We start from the raw sequence: 17,402 nt of genomic DNA, 5'->3' as shown, positions 1-17,402 counted from the left end.
CCTTAATTAATATTATAAAAAAAGCAATAAATAATCCAATTAATCGGTCTAAGCCTCAAAACCAAAAATGGATCAAGCATTCAAATTAAAAAAAGATATGTATAATTTGGATAACAAATAATAATAATATCAATTGATTGTATTTGTTTTTAAAAATTGTTCTAAATTTTATTATGGATACAGCCAAATTTATGTGTTCACAAAATAGATTTAGATTTAGTGCTAAGCTTAGCTTTATGCAAACTTCTTTTGATTAATAATTATTGAGTAATAAATAATACATAATTAATATTAACAGTACAATTACTATAAATATAAATGCACGCGTTGCAAAAATCACCTTGGATCCAATTACTTTCAAAAATCTTGTTAGTCAAAATGTGCTTTCTTAATATTATTACCATCTCAAGGCATCTAGCCTCTTTAACCTCTATTATGGATATCTTCCTTCGTTTACTTTAAGTCACAATTTCTAGTTCTAATCTAAGAATTATAATATTAATTCATAACTTATATTGCAATGCTCGAGCCTTGAGGTTGCTTCATCAAGCATGATACTTGAAAAAAACTTCGCACAACATCAAGATCTAAGGCAACACGACTGAGCTTAACAATTTACATTAGAAACACCATGTACGATATCACCTGACTTATCTCAAATAACGTGGCATATAATACGACAATTAACAGATGGTTAATGATTTTCACAATCTTAAAAGTAATTTACTGAACTATATGCATTCGTTGTGGGTGCCAATAAAAAGTTAAAAACTACTACTATTAGCCATTAGGGACAAAAGGAAATAGAAACTGAGGCTAACACTAATCAATTGTTCACTATTCCAACTTTCAGATTCACATGATGAAAAGGTTTGTAGGCTGTAAAATTTCGATACGGATCCAACACAGAATTATTTTATGCAGAATGAAAACTATCATCCTCATCAGCTGGAGAAGATTCATTTTTGTCGTCCGAGTCCTTTTTCCCTGACCTTTCCTTCCTCTCCTGCCATCTTGCCCATATCCACCTCATAACAAGAAACCCTCCAAGAGCATAAACCTGAAAGCAAATTAAATAATTTTATTTAGTGGGTCTGCATTTAACTAGTTATCGGACTTACAGTTCATATAGGAGGATTTAATATGAGAAGCACCATAAGTGATCACCAAGGACATCACTAAGAACATAGATGATACTATGGTACAATTGATAGCACTATTAGCATACAGTTCTGCCAATCAACCACAGAGAAGAAACAAATGAACCGTATCAAGACAATAAGAATTGGTAAATAATAAGCATTACTTAACAAGGAATTGTCTATCCTGCTAGTCATTCCTTTAGTTAATTCTCTTTGTTTCTCTCCGCATTCTGAGCCTTTAACTGAATAACATATAAAACAGGAATAACCAAAACCCCTCCAGAGACAGTAAAGAACTAAGGGATCATCCAGGTCTACTCATAACTTACAAAGAGGGGTTACAAATCAACATTTTCGACTCTCTCCATGTGGAGTGAGCAGCTTCTTAATCCTTGTGGTGACCTCTTCGCTAGACCTTGCCAGCAACTACAGAGGTGACTATCAAAAGAACAGCTCATCAAGAGCAGGATCTACATGCTCACTAGCAAACACACAAGCCTCATAATCATTGAGTAAAGCAACTGAGCACATACAAGTACCATGATCCATGACAAACTACAGGGATGATTAACCACCAAAGCAACAATGTGAATATCCCCATAATAGATACATAAATATAACAGATACGTTCATAAAATTTTCTAGTTCCTCTCGCTGGTGAGGCGACAAAGCTATCAGTTTCCATAAACACTCAAGGAAAACAAATCAAATGTTAGCAGCATAAACCGTATCTCTATTGCCCACATCCTTTTCTGTTCTCACCAAAGTTACTTAAAAGAGGGCTCGTCGAACCAAAATAAATAAGAAAACAATCCCTTTTGCCTAATGGTAACTAATCTTCTGCAGTCTACAAAATTTTTTTCACTTTAAAGCATCTTTAGAGCTCCAACAGCAGATTAACTTATATACTCGCTCTTAAAATCTTTACACTCTCTTTGTAATTTCAAAAGAAATTTAGCTACTTGCTGCTCCTCGGAACTGAAACAGCTCTAGCAATCCTTGTTCAGCAGCATAGCCATTGACTTTTCATCAAGCAGATAATGTACAATCACGAGCAACAACAATCCGTCTAATCTCAATTTACAGTTTCACCAAGACTGAAAATCTTTAAATCCTTTCAAAAATTTTATTTTTTAAACAAATATTATAAAATCTCGCAATCTCGCAACACAAAAGGACCCCACACTTTCTCGGGAACCAAACAGGAACAGACGGAAGAAAGCGAACCTGCCAGAGAACGACAGGATTGGAAGTCCGCCCGGCGGGCTCTTCGGCCTCGAGCTCAATCGGCGGCGGAAGAATCGGACGCGTGGCGTCCGGAAACCTAGCCAAGCTCGGCTTCACACTACTAGCATTACCGTCATCGGCTTCACTAACCGTTGACGTTTTGGCAGTCCCTTTAGAAACAACAGTTTCTTCTGCTTTCTTAGGTTGTTGATTAAAGAAGAAAGGGAGATTGAGTTGGAATTTCGGCAACAGCGAGAGTATGCTTTTGTTTTCTTGTTTTCTGGGACTGGAAGCAATTTCTGTGTTTTCCGCCATGACTACGGTCGATGACTTTCAGAGTAGAAGATTTTGGCTTTGCCTTTGCTTTTTTCTTTTTTTAAAAGCAAGTTTTGAAGCGGCGGAGAAAGCAGTGTGGACTGTGGCGTCTTCATAATTATTAATTATATAATTTTGTTTACAAAAACAAATAAAAATAATTTAAGTCTATTTTTGCCTACATTAAATTATATATATATAACCCTTAATAATAAAATTTTTATTTGTATAAAATATTAGTTTATTACTGTTATTGGGTGTGGAGGGTGTTTCTTTCATGCATGTGATATGTAAAAACAACAATAAAAATTCGGAAAAAAAAGAGTTTATTATTTATTGGTTCTCAGTAGGGTTGGTAATGAGACGGGATAAGATGAGATTTATTAATCTCATTTCCGTCTTGTATATGTAAATGGGATAAAAAATGTCTTAGTTTTGTCTTTATATTTTTATTGAGACAAAAATATGTTTCAATTTTATTTCAAAAGAGATGGGATCCTGTAAATTAAAAAAAATTTCATTCTTAATCGGCAATGAGATGGGATGGGACGAAATTTGTCAATCTCACTTCCGTCCCGCATATGTAATTAGGATAAAAAATGTCTCACTCTTATCCTTAAGTTTTTTATAAGATAAAAATATGTCTTAATTCCATCTTAAATAAGATGAGATCTCGCATCCTTTCGGGAAAAATTGTCATTCCTAATCCTCAGTAATGCATAAAGAACTAAAATTAATTAATTGATAAAGAAGATTAATCACCAAGTAGCGGGCAGCAGGATTCTGCTCAGAATCTTCAACCTCGAGCTTCATCGGCGGCGGAGCAATCGGCTTAGGATCCAAAAATTTCACCACCTCTCGTTTCCTGCTTGCTTCTGCAGCTTCTCTTTCTTCACCTTCACTTTTATTTCTCTCTTGCTTATTATTAAATATTGGAGCAGAAAATAATAAGTTTGTAAAGTGTGCGAACAGGTTTTTGGGTTCTTTTGAGTCTTTATTTTCGCTCTCAATTTGTGTGTCTTGTGCAGCCATGAATGCGAATGTGGTGAGTAGAGACTAAAGAATAATTAAGATTTGAGCTTCGAGTTTATCAAAGGTTTTGTTTGGGTTCTTGAAACTACCAGTTGCTATATAATACATCTGGAATGTCTTGAAAAAGTAACCGGCTACTTGCACTAGGTAGGATGGATATCTCGCATTTGAATTTTGGCCTCACCCTGTCCATTTTTCGGGCCCAAATAACTAATTTTTTCTCATGAATTATTTATGTCAATGGATTAGTTTGATCAAAGGATTATTATATATGTTAAAATGTTGAAAAATAGGGCACAAATAATTATTTTAAGGCATGATTTTAAATGGAACACGTTAGCTTTGTTGAGGGAATGGGCCGTTCAGCCTGGGGCCTGAGTGACAATAATGAATTTAATTAAAACTGATTTTTTTTGGGAATATTTTCTAAACTAACGGTAATGTTATTTAAACTCATTAAATTTCTCTCTATTAAAATAAATTTATTATTAAAAATTTTAAATTTAAAAATCTCAAAACTACCCTTCACTAATCACTTTCTATCTCTATCTCATAATTGTATATTCTCTCTATTCTTACATTCTGCAAACTAAACATTCAATTTCACTCTCTTTTGAATGCAATTTTTCTTTTTCTTTTTTATTTTTTTAGTATATCATGATTTATATCTCATACTTTCTATATATAAGAATATTTTTCTTGATATTTATTACCTGTTGTGTTTGGCAAAAATAAATTTCTTAATATTCATTAACTTTTATAGCTGATAAAAATTTATTGATATTCATTTTTAGATACTGGATTTTATTTCTCTAATTTAGTGAAACTCATTATTTGCAGTTAAAAGCACATATCAAAATGAATTAACGAGAATTTTTGAAATTGAGAAAAAAAAGAAGAAGAAATGATTAATCAAGTAATTTTAAAAAAAATTAATTTGCCAATAAAATTATTGATTAAAAAGAGTGTGTAGAGAGAAAATCTGTAGGTTCAAAAAACCCTACCCTTAAACTAATAATCAATCTTTAAAGCTTCACTCATGAAAAATGAAATTTATTTTTATGGTAGTTACAATTTTTGATTGACAACAAAATTAAAAAAAAATTTGTTAAAAATCTATGTGTCAAAATTATTTTGGTAGTGGTATACACAATTTTTAAAAAGAAAAAAATAAATCAGATCAAACTAAACCTTAATTTTGTAATTTTCTATAAGAGTAGGTCTTTTGACACTCTTAAAAATTCCTTATAAAACCTCTTTTTAATTGAAATTACAAAAATAACCTAACATAAACTAATTCATTTATTGTTTTTAGTGAAGATTTAATTAATCACTTAGATAAATTATTATTTTACAAACTTTTTAACCCACCCCATTTTATAATTATTTTTATATTTTAAGTTTTAATTGAAAAAAAAATTATTTTGAGAAAATGTAAGAATTTAGAATTATGAAGATAGAAATTATATAATAAGAAGAAAAGCATTGAAGATAAATTTAATATTTTAGGATTCATATAAAATTTAAAAAGAAATATTTTTTTGCATAAAATACTATGGGAAGATGGTTAATTTTAATATATAAATATGTATTTAATCAATTAAGTTGATAATATTTTAAAAAATAATATTTGAAAAGGGTGTTATAAAGATTTTAGAGAGATGTTAAAAGCTGCGCTCTTACTATAATTTTCATTTGAGATATCAAACAAACTAATGCTTTTCACACCCCTTTAAAGTCTTTATAAAACCCCATTTTTTGTAATCATACTTCTATTACTGGAAGAAATTACATAAAACGACAATTATGAATGTAACTAAATTAAAATATCTTTACACCTATAAATTATGAACCATCTCCTCTTTAAATCTTAATCCATGATATAATTAATTTTTTAAATAAACTCTAAATAATGATTAAGACAATAAAGTAATAAATTACCCAATTTTGTTATTAAATAGTATGTTTAGAATTTAACTAAGGATTTGTTTTTGACTTAATGACTTAATTTCAATCAGTTAAGTCATTAAGTCCGTTTGTTTTTTTAACTTAATGAAAATTTTCTGTCATTAAATTTTGAGTAATGATATAGCCATAAACTCTTGTACACACTTATTTTATACAAACTAATGTGGCATGATAAAATTAGTTAAATTATATATATCTCTTGACCCACATGATTTATTTTTATTATTTTGTATTTTCATTCAACTAATGAATTGATGCCACATCAGTTTATACAAAATAAGTTTGTACAAGAGTTTGTAACTTGCCTAAATAAAATTTAATAATCAGCATTATTATCCATTTTTATAATTTGCAATAATATAATATAGTAGTAGACTATTATTATTTTTTTCTTTTTCTTTTTCTTCAAATTAGCATTATTTATCTTCACAAATTTTTATGAATATTTTTCATATAAAAACATTATGAACTACAATAAAATTGATTAAAATATATTAATTTAGAAAATAAAGGGTTGTATTCAATTGAACATTATTTATGTTATGATAGTACATTCTCTTATTTAAGTTAACTGAGATGTTTATTATTTGTTTGCCATTTATAATTTGTACAGGTACAAATGTAAAAATACTAGTTTTAAGATTTTTGAGTTAGGTAAAACTATTTGATCCCACTAAAATACTTTTTAAATCTATTTACTCTTTAAATCCATCATTGAAATTTGAAAATTGAAATTTTACTCCACATACCCACCTGAATACCAAATATATCCTTAGCAACCAAAATTTATCTTAGTGTAATTATTAATTAAACCCATTGAATATCATTAACCTAGAGATATCAGCTGGTTGGATTTTTCAATTTAGCTTAATAAAGGCATGAAAATAAAGTTGAATTTAATCAATCAAACAAAATTTAACTTGTGGAGCTTTACGACCATATAAATATGTGCATTTTGTTATTAATTCATGAAATCAAGCATCTAGGATTGAATTAATTTTAAAAAATCAAATAAAAATTGTGAAAAATAGCTTTCTCTCTCTAGTCCTCATTTCCAGATTTAACTCTAACCAAATAGCAAAATTAAAATCAGAATTGAACTCATAATTTAAAACTATACTTGATTAATTACATGGGATCAAAATCCTTGTTGGCGGTTGAAGGCTTGAAGCCATCATTTTGCAATTAGCCACATAACTTGAATTCCGTTACTCTTAAAAGTTAAACTTTCACCCAACAAGAAAATTAAATATAGTCGGTTACAACAATTTAGAAATCTCAATCCAAGAATCGAACTTATTTCATTTACTTGTTTAGTTTAATTGTCTGTAAAGATACTCGTAAAAAGAATTAGAGAAGGCTATATAATTCTAGGGTTTAAGCTTTTAAGGGATGGAGGTGGATGAAAAAGAAAAAAAAAAGAGTTTAGAGATGGTTGTAGAGAGTAAATTATTCCATTTAACTGCATAATTTTATCCTTGGTAGTAAATTCATTGATGGTCATAAATATTTTCATGAAAAGATGGGTATGACAAGTATTTTGGTTTTTTTTTTTTAAAGAGAAATCATTAAGAAAGTTGGGGGTTAGGCGAGACCCCTACCTATAATATAAATCAGTAAATAAGTAAATACATATGGAGGGAAATATAAACCAAAATCTCCTAAAGTAAATGTAAGTACATAAGAATAAAATGAAAAGTATAAAATCATCAAATGGAACCATAAAGCTAGCAATCCTATCGTTTGACATGAGGAACAATCTGCTCATCCAAATAAAGAATATTAGAAAAGCTTGCAGGAAGATCCCGATAACATAAAGAATAACGACTAACCTGATGAGTGCAGGTTCAATTGGCTAGAAAATCAGCAGCAAAAGTGACCTCTCAAAGCACATGTCTAACCAAAATAAGAAAGGAAGATGTCAAAGCACACACCCGATGAAACGAATAATCATATTCCCAGCGAACAAGACCCTAAGAATGAATCCAATAAACCACCATGGCCAAGTCTGACTCTATCTCAAGCATAAAGTAATCGAGTTGAACAGCAAGCTCCAACCCTTTACAAACAACTATAAGTTCAGCATAAAGTATCGGCTGACGGCTAAGAAAATATTCAGAAGCAGTCAAAATCGTACATCGATGATCCTAAAGAATACCACCCGAAGCAGCCATCCTACGATTGCATCTAGAGCAACCATCCACATTAGCTTCACAACCCTAGGAGGCGGCTGCACCCAAGAAACTAATCGAATTAGTCTCTTGGGTAGAGCTATGACTCGCAAGCCCTATACATTCGAGAACCTAAAACTCCCTTCAATTGCAAAGGCATAAAGCCAAAAGCAAAGCTAGCAAGCCTGAGATTTGATACCACTTGATAGATAATCGCACCAACAGAAAAAGATTATGAATCAAACCTAAAGGCATTACAAGCCTTCCAAACTTGCTAAAAAATAAAATAAGGAAGAATGACTCAGAGATGACTCCAATAAGGGACACACTGCTGCCAATATAGAAACAAAGCATGAGGGTAAAAAAAAGTAACATCTTGCATACCAAAAATCTGTCGAAAATGAACTCAAACCTAACTAACTCGAGGGCAATCAATAAATAAGTGCCAAAAAGCTCAGCAGTCCAACCACAAACCTACTAGGAGACCATGCAAAATCCCCTCGAGCATAAGGCATTATCAGTAGCCAAAAACTCATGCAACAACTGCTAAAGAAAAAAATAGAACCCAAGAAGGGATATGCAACTGCTAGATAATCGAAAAGGCCATATTCCTTGGCCTACAGTAATGCACAAGCTCCCAAGCTGTCCGTAAGTAAAAAGCGCCATCAAGGGCAAGATCCTAACTGAATCAAATTTGGCTCCCCACTACAAATAAGAACCAATAAAATTTACGTAACAATCAAATAGGGCAACACATCCTAGAGCTTACCCTTATCCCAAATTGTACATCACCAAAAAAAAAAAAAAACGACACCATAGAAGTTGCTGTAGAATTATAGATGGCCAAAAGACATGTACTCAACCAACAATCATACCAAACACTATATTCCTCACGACTAACCAACTAATGCACAAAAGGCCCTGCAATACTCCAAATCGAACAAAAACGTCTTTAGAGAGGAGAGGCAGGATATCAAAACTGAACCAGAATCGGATGTGTAACTCTGCAATACTTAGACATCATATAAGAAGCCTATAATGAACTCTACTCCTGAAAATCCCATTACAGCTTAAGTTCTAAAGCCTTAGCCATATCATCAAAAGTTTAGATACCTAGGCCACCCCTCTCAACTGAATAACAAATCACGGGCCATCTACACACTCATGAATATGTCGCCTCGTCTGAAAATCACCCTATAAAAATTAGGTGAAAAATCTCTCTAAGTGCTGAACCACAATCTTAGGTGGGCGAAGAACATGAAACAGGTGCAGCGGCATAAAAGAAGCACATGTCGAATTAGCACCACCTTCCCATTGAAAGAAAGTAATCAGTTGGCCCAATTCGAGATCTTGTCCTTGACTTTCTGGATCATATCATCAAAATGAGAAATCTTAAGACACCTCATAAAGACCAGGCACAAACAAGATAAGTGAATGAAAGCTAATGTAGCTGAACATCAGTGATATAATGGACGATAGCCTGGCACGATGCAAAAGTCGAGCTTTCAATGTAGAAACTACTCTTGGCCTAACTAATCAATTGCCCCGAAATCGAGTTATAATGATGTAAGAAATCTAAAATCCGCTGAAGGCGTAGCCGACTCCTATTTACAAATATAATAATATCATTTACAAAGCTCGAATGGGAGATACAAATAGGCACAACAGAACAATATGCATAAAGGGATACTAATAGTACAAACGGTTTAAGCCCCAAGAAAAAAGATCGCCCTGCTTGAGATCTTCCTAAGACCAGAAAAACCCATGGCTAACTTCATTTATCAATATGAAGAACCAAGGACCAAAGGTAGCTCGTCGAATCAAAGAAACTCACTATTAAGAAAATCCAAAACACCATAACATCTAAATAATGAAAGACCAAGACATCTCGTCATGAGCCATGTCAAGCTTCAGCACAACATTGTTCCCCTAAATATGGCGGTTGAGATCATGAACTAGCTCATAAACCAAAAGTACATCGTTGATCACCCTGCCAAGGGCAAATCACTTTGAGATGGAGAAGTAATACGAGGTAGTAGAGAGGCCGATCTCAACATGAACAACTTGGCCAAAACCTTATTGCTCACATTACAAAGACTGATCGGTCGAAAATCTACCTAAGAAACTGAAGAGGTCTTTTTAGGAAGAAGGACCAACAACGTACTTTGAAAACTCCTAGGCAGCGCCGAACCTCTAAAGTGATTAAGGACAATATCTAATAAATCAGTGCAACTAATGTCCCAATAAGATTGGTAAAATTTACTGCATAATCTATCCAGACCCAGAGCATTGTTACGATCAAAGAGAAAATCACCTACCTAATGTCATCCATATCTGGTTCCCTATACAAATATATATCATCCTCCGCATTCACCAGTGACAGAATAAAATCAAAGTTAGACTATTGAAATTGACCACCTGCCAACAACCCTTAAAAAAATAAACTGCAAAAGTAGCAACAACAGATGGCTCAGAAACCTACTTAGAAGAAGCATCCTAAATCTAATGAACATGAAACAGCTAGCGCTTGTTCTAAATCATTGCATGGAAAAAGAAAGCGTTAGCATCCGCCTCTTGAACCCAACGAACACTGGATTATTGGCGTAAAAAAATCTCTTTACAAAGCAAAATGTGTTGTAGCCAAGCCCTAGCCTTCGAAAAAAACTAGCTCTATCCTTAACAGAACCAGAAATGCCATATTGTCCCCTCTGCATTGTTAACCCTGTGAAAGACATTACCGAATGCATCATTATTCTAACCTTTTAAATAAAGCTTCCACTGAACAAGCTTATGCTAAAAAGCTTTCATCCCAAAATCGAACACCGAAGTAGCCCAAGACTGCCGCATAACATCAAGAAAGTTAGGATGCTTAAGCCAAGCATGCAGAAACTTAAACCTCGAAGGCCCTTTAGCCACATTCCTATCACAAGATAAAAACAAAAATGAATAGTTCGAAGCAGTATGATTCAGGTGTGTAACCTAAAAAACAAAGAAAGAAGCAGACTGTTAGGAATTGCTAACCACTTTATTAAGCTGTCTCTAAGTATGCCCATTAGTCTAAGTGAACGGACTGCCAACAAACCTAGCATCCTCAAAACCACAATCTAACAATGTTAAATTGAAAAGCATTAATAGCCCCTTGGGGTTTGGCATGCCTATAAAAAATCTTCAAAAATGACTACACAATATTAATATTCCTTCATAATTTAAAGTCGATCATGACTATCAGGAAAAGCTACAAAGGCATCCCACAAATCCTTTATCACAAGCATAAAGCAACTGACATACACATAAGAGATAAAAACATGGCCAGGGAACAAAGAATGGCTAGCCCAACAGTGTAGCACATGGTCCATATCCTAAAAGAGCTCCATCGAGAATGGCTTAAACAAAAACACTCAAATCTTCCCAAACTGAAAAGACATAGCATGGTCCATCCCAATACGAACCTGAATTACCTGCAACCGATTAGCCAAAGGAAAAGACTCCAATATACATACATACATACATACATATACATACATACATACATACATACATACATACATACATATATATATATATATATATATTTGTGGATTCAAATAGTCTCACTCAAAAAACAAACAACTTAATATTTATTTTTAGCAATTCAGATAAAACACAAGCTTCAGATTCAGATAGTAAGTTCTATTCAAAATTTAGATTAATTAAAATCTATTCAGATTTTATATAATAAAAAAATGCGAGCTAACTCTACTGTGATATTTTATCATTTTTTCACAATTCTAAAACGTTAAGGTTATTAACAAAAGAAGTGGGGTTCTAGAAGAGCTTTAAAAGGGTCTTAGGTGTTAACTCTTGCTCAAGTTGTTGATCGACTTGGCCCAAATTTTGAGTCCAAACCCCTTAAACTACAAATCTTAGTCGGTTATACAAATAATTCTAGAGTCAAGCTTTTAATGCCCTTCAAAAGTCTTTATAAAACCCCTTTATTTTTCACTTAAAAACTTTTTAGTTAAAAGCTCCATACACCCCAATGTTTCATATTCACATAAACAAAGAGGTTTTGTCATGAACTTTTGATACTCACTTACATAACCGTCTTCCAAATCTTAAATTATATTTCTAAGGTGGCATTTTTTCTTTTTATTTGAAATCTGAATAGATCTAAACTAGTTTGAAATCTGAATAGATCTGAATATCTGAATCTGAATTATATGTTTTTTATTTGTTTAAATCTCTGAAAATTAGTATTAAGTTGTTTGTTTCTTCAACTTTAAAAACTAAAATTATGTACCTTTACATTTATATCCTTATTAAATTTGAATGTCAAAAATAAATAATATATATATATATCTCAAAGAATATAAATACCATAGTATTTTACCATACATAAGCAAAATCATATTCAAGTAACTACATAATGATTTTGGAATTATAATATATAAAATTTTCTTATAAAAACATCTTATATAATTACATTAAAAAAAACTTAAGAATAATACCTTTGATTACTGATAACAAGAGATTCAAGAATTTGATGAGAGAAACAAATTGAGGAGGGATAGACATGAAAAATAAATAATAAAGTAGGGATTTTTTTTAAATTAGATATTAATTAGCTAATTCAGTTTTTTATTCAATAAAAAACCAAAAACAAATTTGACTTATTTTATTAAGCCAAGATTATCTAAAAGGTCATATCAAGTTATAAAAACAAACAATCTCCTAAATTTTTATTTTTATGATAAATTTTAGAAGAGATTTTGCATCTGCTACATGCATCTTAAAACTTCTCAATAATGAAGGATGTTCAGGATCAACAACAAAAGCATATAATTTGCATTAGAATTTTATTTTCGAAATGCGGAATAAATAAACAATTATAAAATTTCAAAAAATTAATTCATCAATAAGCAACAAACATATAGAAAAAATCAATACCTCTCAAACGAGGAGAGAAATTAAAATTCAAAATCTCACTACCAAATGCCCAAATCCTCAAGAGAGAATGGATAACATAACTGAGAACAAAATATAAAAAAGTCTCATCAAGATAACTGAGAACAAAATATAAAAAAGTCTCATCAACTTGAAAATTTGAAGGGTGATATTATTTATACTCTAAAAATTACCTCGAACACTCATTATTCTCTACTCTCTATACTAATTTTAAAAATTGAACTCTACTTTGCACACTTTTTAAAATACCAAAAATATCATTACTTAAACATTGTAAATTGATTATCTTTATTAAGCTTCTAGCTCGTGTGATAGAAAAAAATGCTCCCTTGGCTCAGGCAAGGTCTCAGATATAGATAAGGAAGAGGCACCAAGCTTCCGAGTGGAATTGAATCCCTTGATTTAAGCATTTGAGAGGTTTGATGGGAAAGAATTATTAGAATCCTTCGTTTCCAACTAGGTGAGGAAGTAGGTTGTTGAAATGGGATTGAAAGGTTGCTCTCCAGTTGGTTGAATTACTATACCTATCAGTCACTGAAACCACTATAGAGTTTATGTTGGCTCGATACTATGAAGACAAGTGGAAAGAAAGGGCCACATACTACCTTAGTAAGAAAATGACTGACTACGAAGCCTAGTATACCAATTTGGAGAAACCTACTTGGTTTTGGTTTAGGCAACATGGAAATGTTTTCTTCGTTGTCCCAAAAAAAAAAAACAACCATCCCATTTCGTTCTTGCCTTGCACTAGACCAATGAGTAGCCACTGCTAATTCTAATACCAATGGTTGAGCTTGATTATTGTCAGGCATTGATCCCTTGCTCAGTAGTTTCAAGAGATTGGTATTGATTTTCTATTAGTGATCGAAAAGGAAGGGGACTGGGTATGTTATGTAAAGGGAAGGTAGAGGTAGTGCTTTAAATGACGAAGAGAGGCAGCTTGGCAGGGGAGGAATGGAAAGAAAAGGGCGGGTCTATAACATTGAGGGCCTGTTTGGGATTGCTTTTAGGAGGGTTAAAAGTGATTTTAAAAGTCTAAAAGTTAATTTTGGTGTTTAAAAAAACAAAATCACTTTTACCAAAATCAGCCCCTCATACAGCTGATTTTGAAAAGTATGGAAGGAGTAGCTTTTATATTCTGATTTTGATAATCAATTTTACCTTTCAATATAATTCCATAAATATCCTTACAATTATTACCTAAACCCGAAAATATCCTTATTTAAATTGGAAACAAAATCAATATTTTAATAATTTTTTATTATAATTCACACATTCCTTTTGTTTACCCTATTTATTCTTCATATTTTACATTCTATCAAAACTTCTATATAGCAACAAAGCAAGATCCAGTAAGTGTTCCATCACCATATTCAATAACAGTAAGTGATTCATCACCCTTTCATGCATATTCAATGTAATTTTTATTATAATATTTGTTGTTTGTCTTATTTCGGTTTGTTTATATATAAATGATTCCATGCCTATGCAATTTTTATTATAATATTTGTTGTTTGTCTTATTTGGATTTGTTTACATATAAATGATTCCATGCATATGCAGTTGCAATGTTTTTGTTTCTAAAAGATTTAATGCATATAGAAGTAAAAGAGGATTCCAGTTTATTGCCGAGCTTTGTTATTTGTTTATGCTGCCAGTTGATGTTCATCAAACTTTACTGCCAATAGCGTAGTATGAATGTCTATAATTTTCAATTTTTCAGCCTTTCATTTTTTTTCATTATAATTTTTAAAGCAATGCTTGTGTTAAAATATATTTACAATGATGTAGATGGACAGATACAAGAAAATTATTAGTCAAATTGAAAATAATAATGTACCACGAGGTAAGGCTATATGGGACAATGAGACTGTTTCAATCTTTTATAATTTGTGTATGGTAGAGGTAGAGCAAGGATATCGACCTGAGACTCATTTTACTAAAATAGGATAGGAAAATTTGGTCAAAAACTTTTGTAAGGCGACAAGAAGAAAGTATAGTAAATTACAATTAAAAAATGAATGGGATGCACTAAAAAACGATTGAAAATTATGGAAGGAGCTTATTGGAAAGGAAACTGGTCTTGGATGGAATATACAAAAGAAAACGATCGATGGATCTCCGGAACGGTGGCAAAGTAAATTGAAGGAATAATACATTAGTTAATAGCTTTTAATATAATTTAGTTAATATTTTCACAATTTATCTAAATATGATTCATTTCATGCAGGCAAATCCTAAAGTAGAAAAATTCCGCAAAGAGGGTATTGATAAAGAATTGGAGGGGAATTTAATAGGATATTCATGGACATCATAGCTACTGGCAATAAAGCTTGGATACCTTCTTCTAGAGTAATTCCATTTGATGATTATGAGGATTCCAATAATGATGCAATATTTCTAGCTGAGGAAAATAATGATTCCGACAAGGATATGCAAGTCCAATATACTTACTAAGGTGCTAAAGAGAAAAAAGACAAAAAAGTAGTTGGACTACATAGCACACAAGCCAAAAAAATTAAGGAAAAATAGTTGATCATGCAGGGAGGAAGGTTGGAGGTGCTACAAAAACATCACAACAAATTGAATGTCTTGTTGAAGCAGTTGAGAATAGAAGTTATACATTAATAAACTTACAAAAAGAAATGAATGGCTATAATATTACTGAAGCAATGAAGATAGTTGAATCTATTACTGGGGTTGAGATTGGGAGCAATCACAATATTTGCAGTCTTAAGTTTTTCGTTGTTATTACTCTTATATTCTAGTATTAATAAGGGATTATCCCTTTTTTTGTTATGCTTTTTTAATATGATGTTTTAGGGTACAATTGGCTATTTGAATATATGCCAATAAGTTGTTATTTTGAATGTTTATTAGATATTTTTCTTTCTTTTTTTTTTGGTTCATGCTAGATTATATGAGTTTAAAATATGGGAAATTATCAGTCATATACCCTTAAACGACACCCGTCTCAAACATGTTATAATATTTTTAATGTATATCACTCATATACCTTAAGTTGACAAAAAATGTTTGTCGTCCACCAAATTGTTCGCTACCATTAAGAAATTAATAGAATTTTAGCAAAATGACTATTTTATCCTTTAAACTTAAATCAACTTGAAAAGACAAATTTACCCCAAAAGTACAGCAAGCCAAAATGTGACCCTTGGAGCCAATAATGTTTTTATGACCATTTTTCTGTAATTTATGACATTTTTCTCTTTTTGTCTTTTGAGTTACAGTGAAGTGATGTCATTTCTCTGTAACTTTTTTTTTTGTAAAGGTCGAGCGCAATGACATCTTTTTTTTTTTTTTAATTTCAGTTACAGTGAAACGACATGGTCTAATATTTTTGGGGAAAATCCAATTAAAACGATGTTATTTCGCCCAACAAAAATGACACCGTCTTTCTTTACAGCCTCTTCTATATTAAAAGACTGTATTACCCCTATGACGTTAGCATGTTCTAACGGCAATAAACGGTTTGGTGGACGGCAGACATCTTTTATCAACTTAGGATATATAAGTGATATACGTTAAAAGTGTTGTAGTACATTTGTTACATGTGTCATTTAAGGGTATATGGCTGATAATTTCCCTTAGATTACTAATTACAGGTTTTGCCTATAATATGGCAAGAGTTTGATAGCATCATATCCACTTTTATGATTTCTATTGATTATTATTATAGGATGTATATTCATAAACAACCTTGCATGAATTCTTCATAAATAGGTAATGTCTGGTTGATGCAAATATTAACAGGGGATGAAACTCGGTGTTAGAGGATGTTTAGGATGGGGAAAGATGTATTTTTTAGATAATGTAATGAATTGGAAGTAAATTACAGACTAAAAGGCTCAAGAAGAGTGAATGTTGTTGAGGTATTAAGAATGTTCTTGCATACTATAATACATGGTGTGGGTAATAGATTGGCACAAGAATGATTCCAACACTCTGATGAGATGGTGAGTAGATATTTTGGTGAAGCACTAGATGCTATCTGTCGTTTATCTATAGATTTGATAAAGCCATTTGACTATGAGTTTAAAGATATTTCTAAAGAAATATTGAGAAATTCTAGATATATGCCACACTTTAAGGCAAATGATTATCAATTAAACTTTTACACTTTATAAAGTTGTAATTATTTATGACATATATACTTTTGTATTGTCGTTTTAAGATTGTATCGGTACTATAGATGGCACACATGTTCATATTTTTATACCTCCTGAGGATCAAACACCATACATTGGTTGGAAAGGCATACCAACTCAGAACATAATGGTTGCATATAACTTTGATACGTAGTTTATATTTGCAATTGCAGGTTGGGAATGAAGTGCTCATGATACAAGAATATTTTTATCAACTCTATGTAACCTTACTTTGAATTTTTCTAAACCACCTAGAGGTTTGTCATTTTTACATAATTTTTCTTTTTCTTTTTTATCAAATTTTTCTCCAACAGCTTTCTTAAGTTTATTTTTATATATTATTATTAAAATTATATTTTAAATGTTTAGGAAAATACTATTTAGTGGATCCGGGGTACCCACAAATGAGGGGCTTTCTGGGGCCATATAAAGGTGAA

The 17,402-nt window shown here is 31.7% G+C and overlaps 1 protein-coding gene across 2 annotated transcripts; it reads right to left on the bottom strand.

Annotated features, from left to right (window-relative positions):
• Nucleotides 1–712: 712 nt before the first annotated feature.
• On the bottom strand, nt 713–3,804 carry LOC102626912 (uncharacterized). Of its 2 annotated transcripts, none has more exons than XM_006485170.4 (2): nt 3,447–3,804; nt 713–1,060 (listed from the first exon to the last, which is right to left on the bottom strand). In XM_006485170.4, the coding sequence occupies exons 1-2, from the start codon at nt 3,714–3,716 to the stop codon at nt 917–919; spliced, it is 414 nt and encodes a 137-aa protein (XP_006485233.1). In that variant the 5' UTR covers nt 3,717–3,804; the 3' UTR covers nt 713–916. The 2 variants fall into 2 exon arrangements, with proteins under 2 accessions (XP_006485233.1, XP_006485232.2); XM_006485169.4 differs by lacking the exon at nt 3,447–3,804 and adding an exon at nt 2,370–2,791.
• Between the last annotated feature and the right edge of the window lie 13,598 nt (nt 3,805–17,402).

This window comes from Citrus sinensis, chromosome 4, assembly GCF_022201045.2.
Source record: "Citrus sinensis cultivar Valencia sweet orange chromosome 4, DVS_A1.0, whole genome shotgun sequence".
In the NCBI taxonomy this organism is placed as follows: Eukaryota; Viridiplantae; Streptophyta; class Magnoliopsida; order Sapindales; family Rutaceae; genus Citrus; species Citrus sinensis.
The sequence above is the reverse complement of the archived record's forward strand: the minus strand, read 5'-3'. Positions and strand labels throughout refer to the sequence as shown.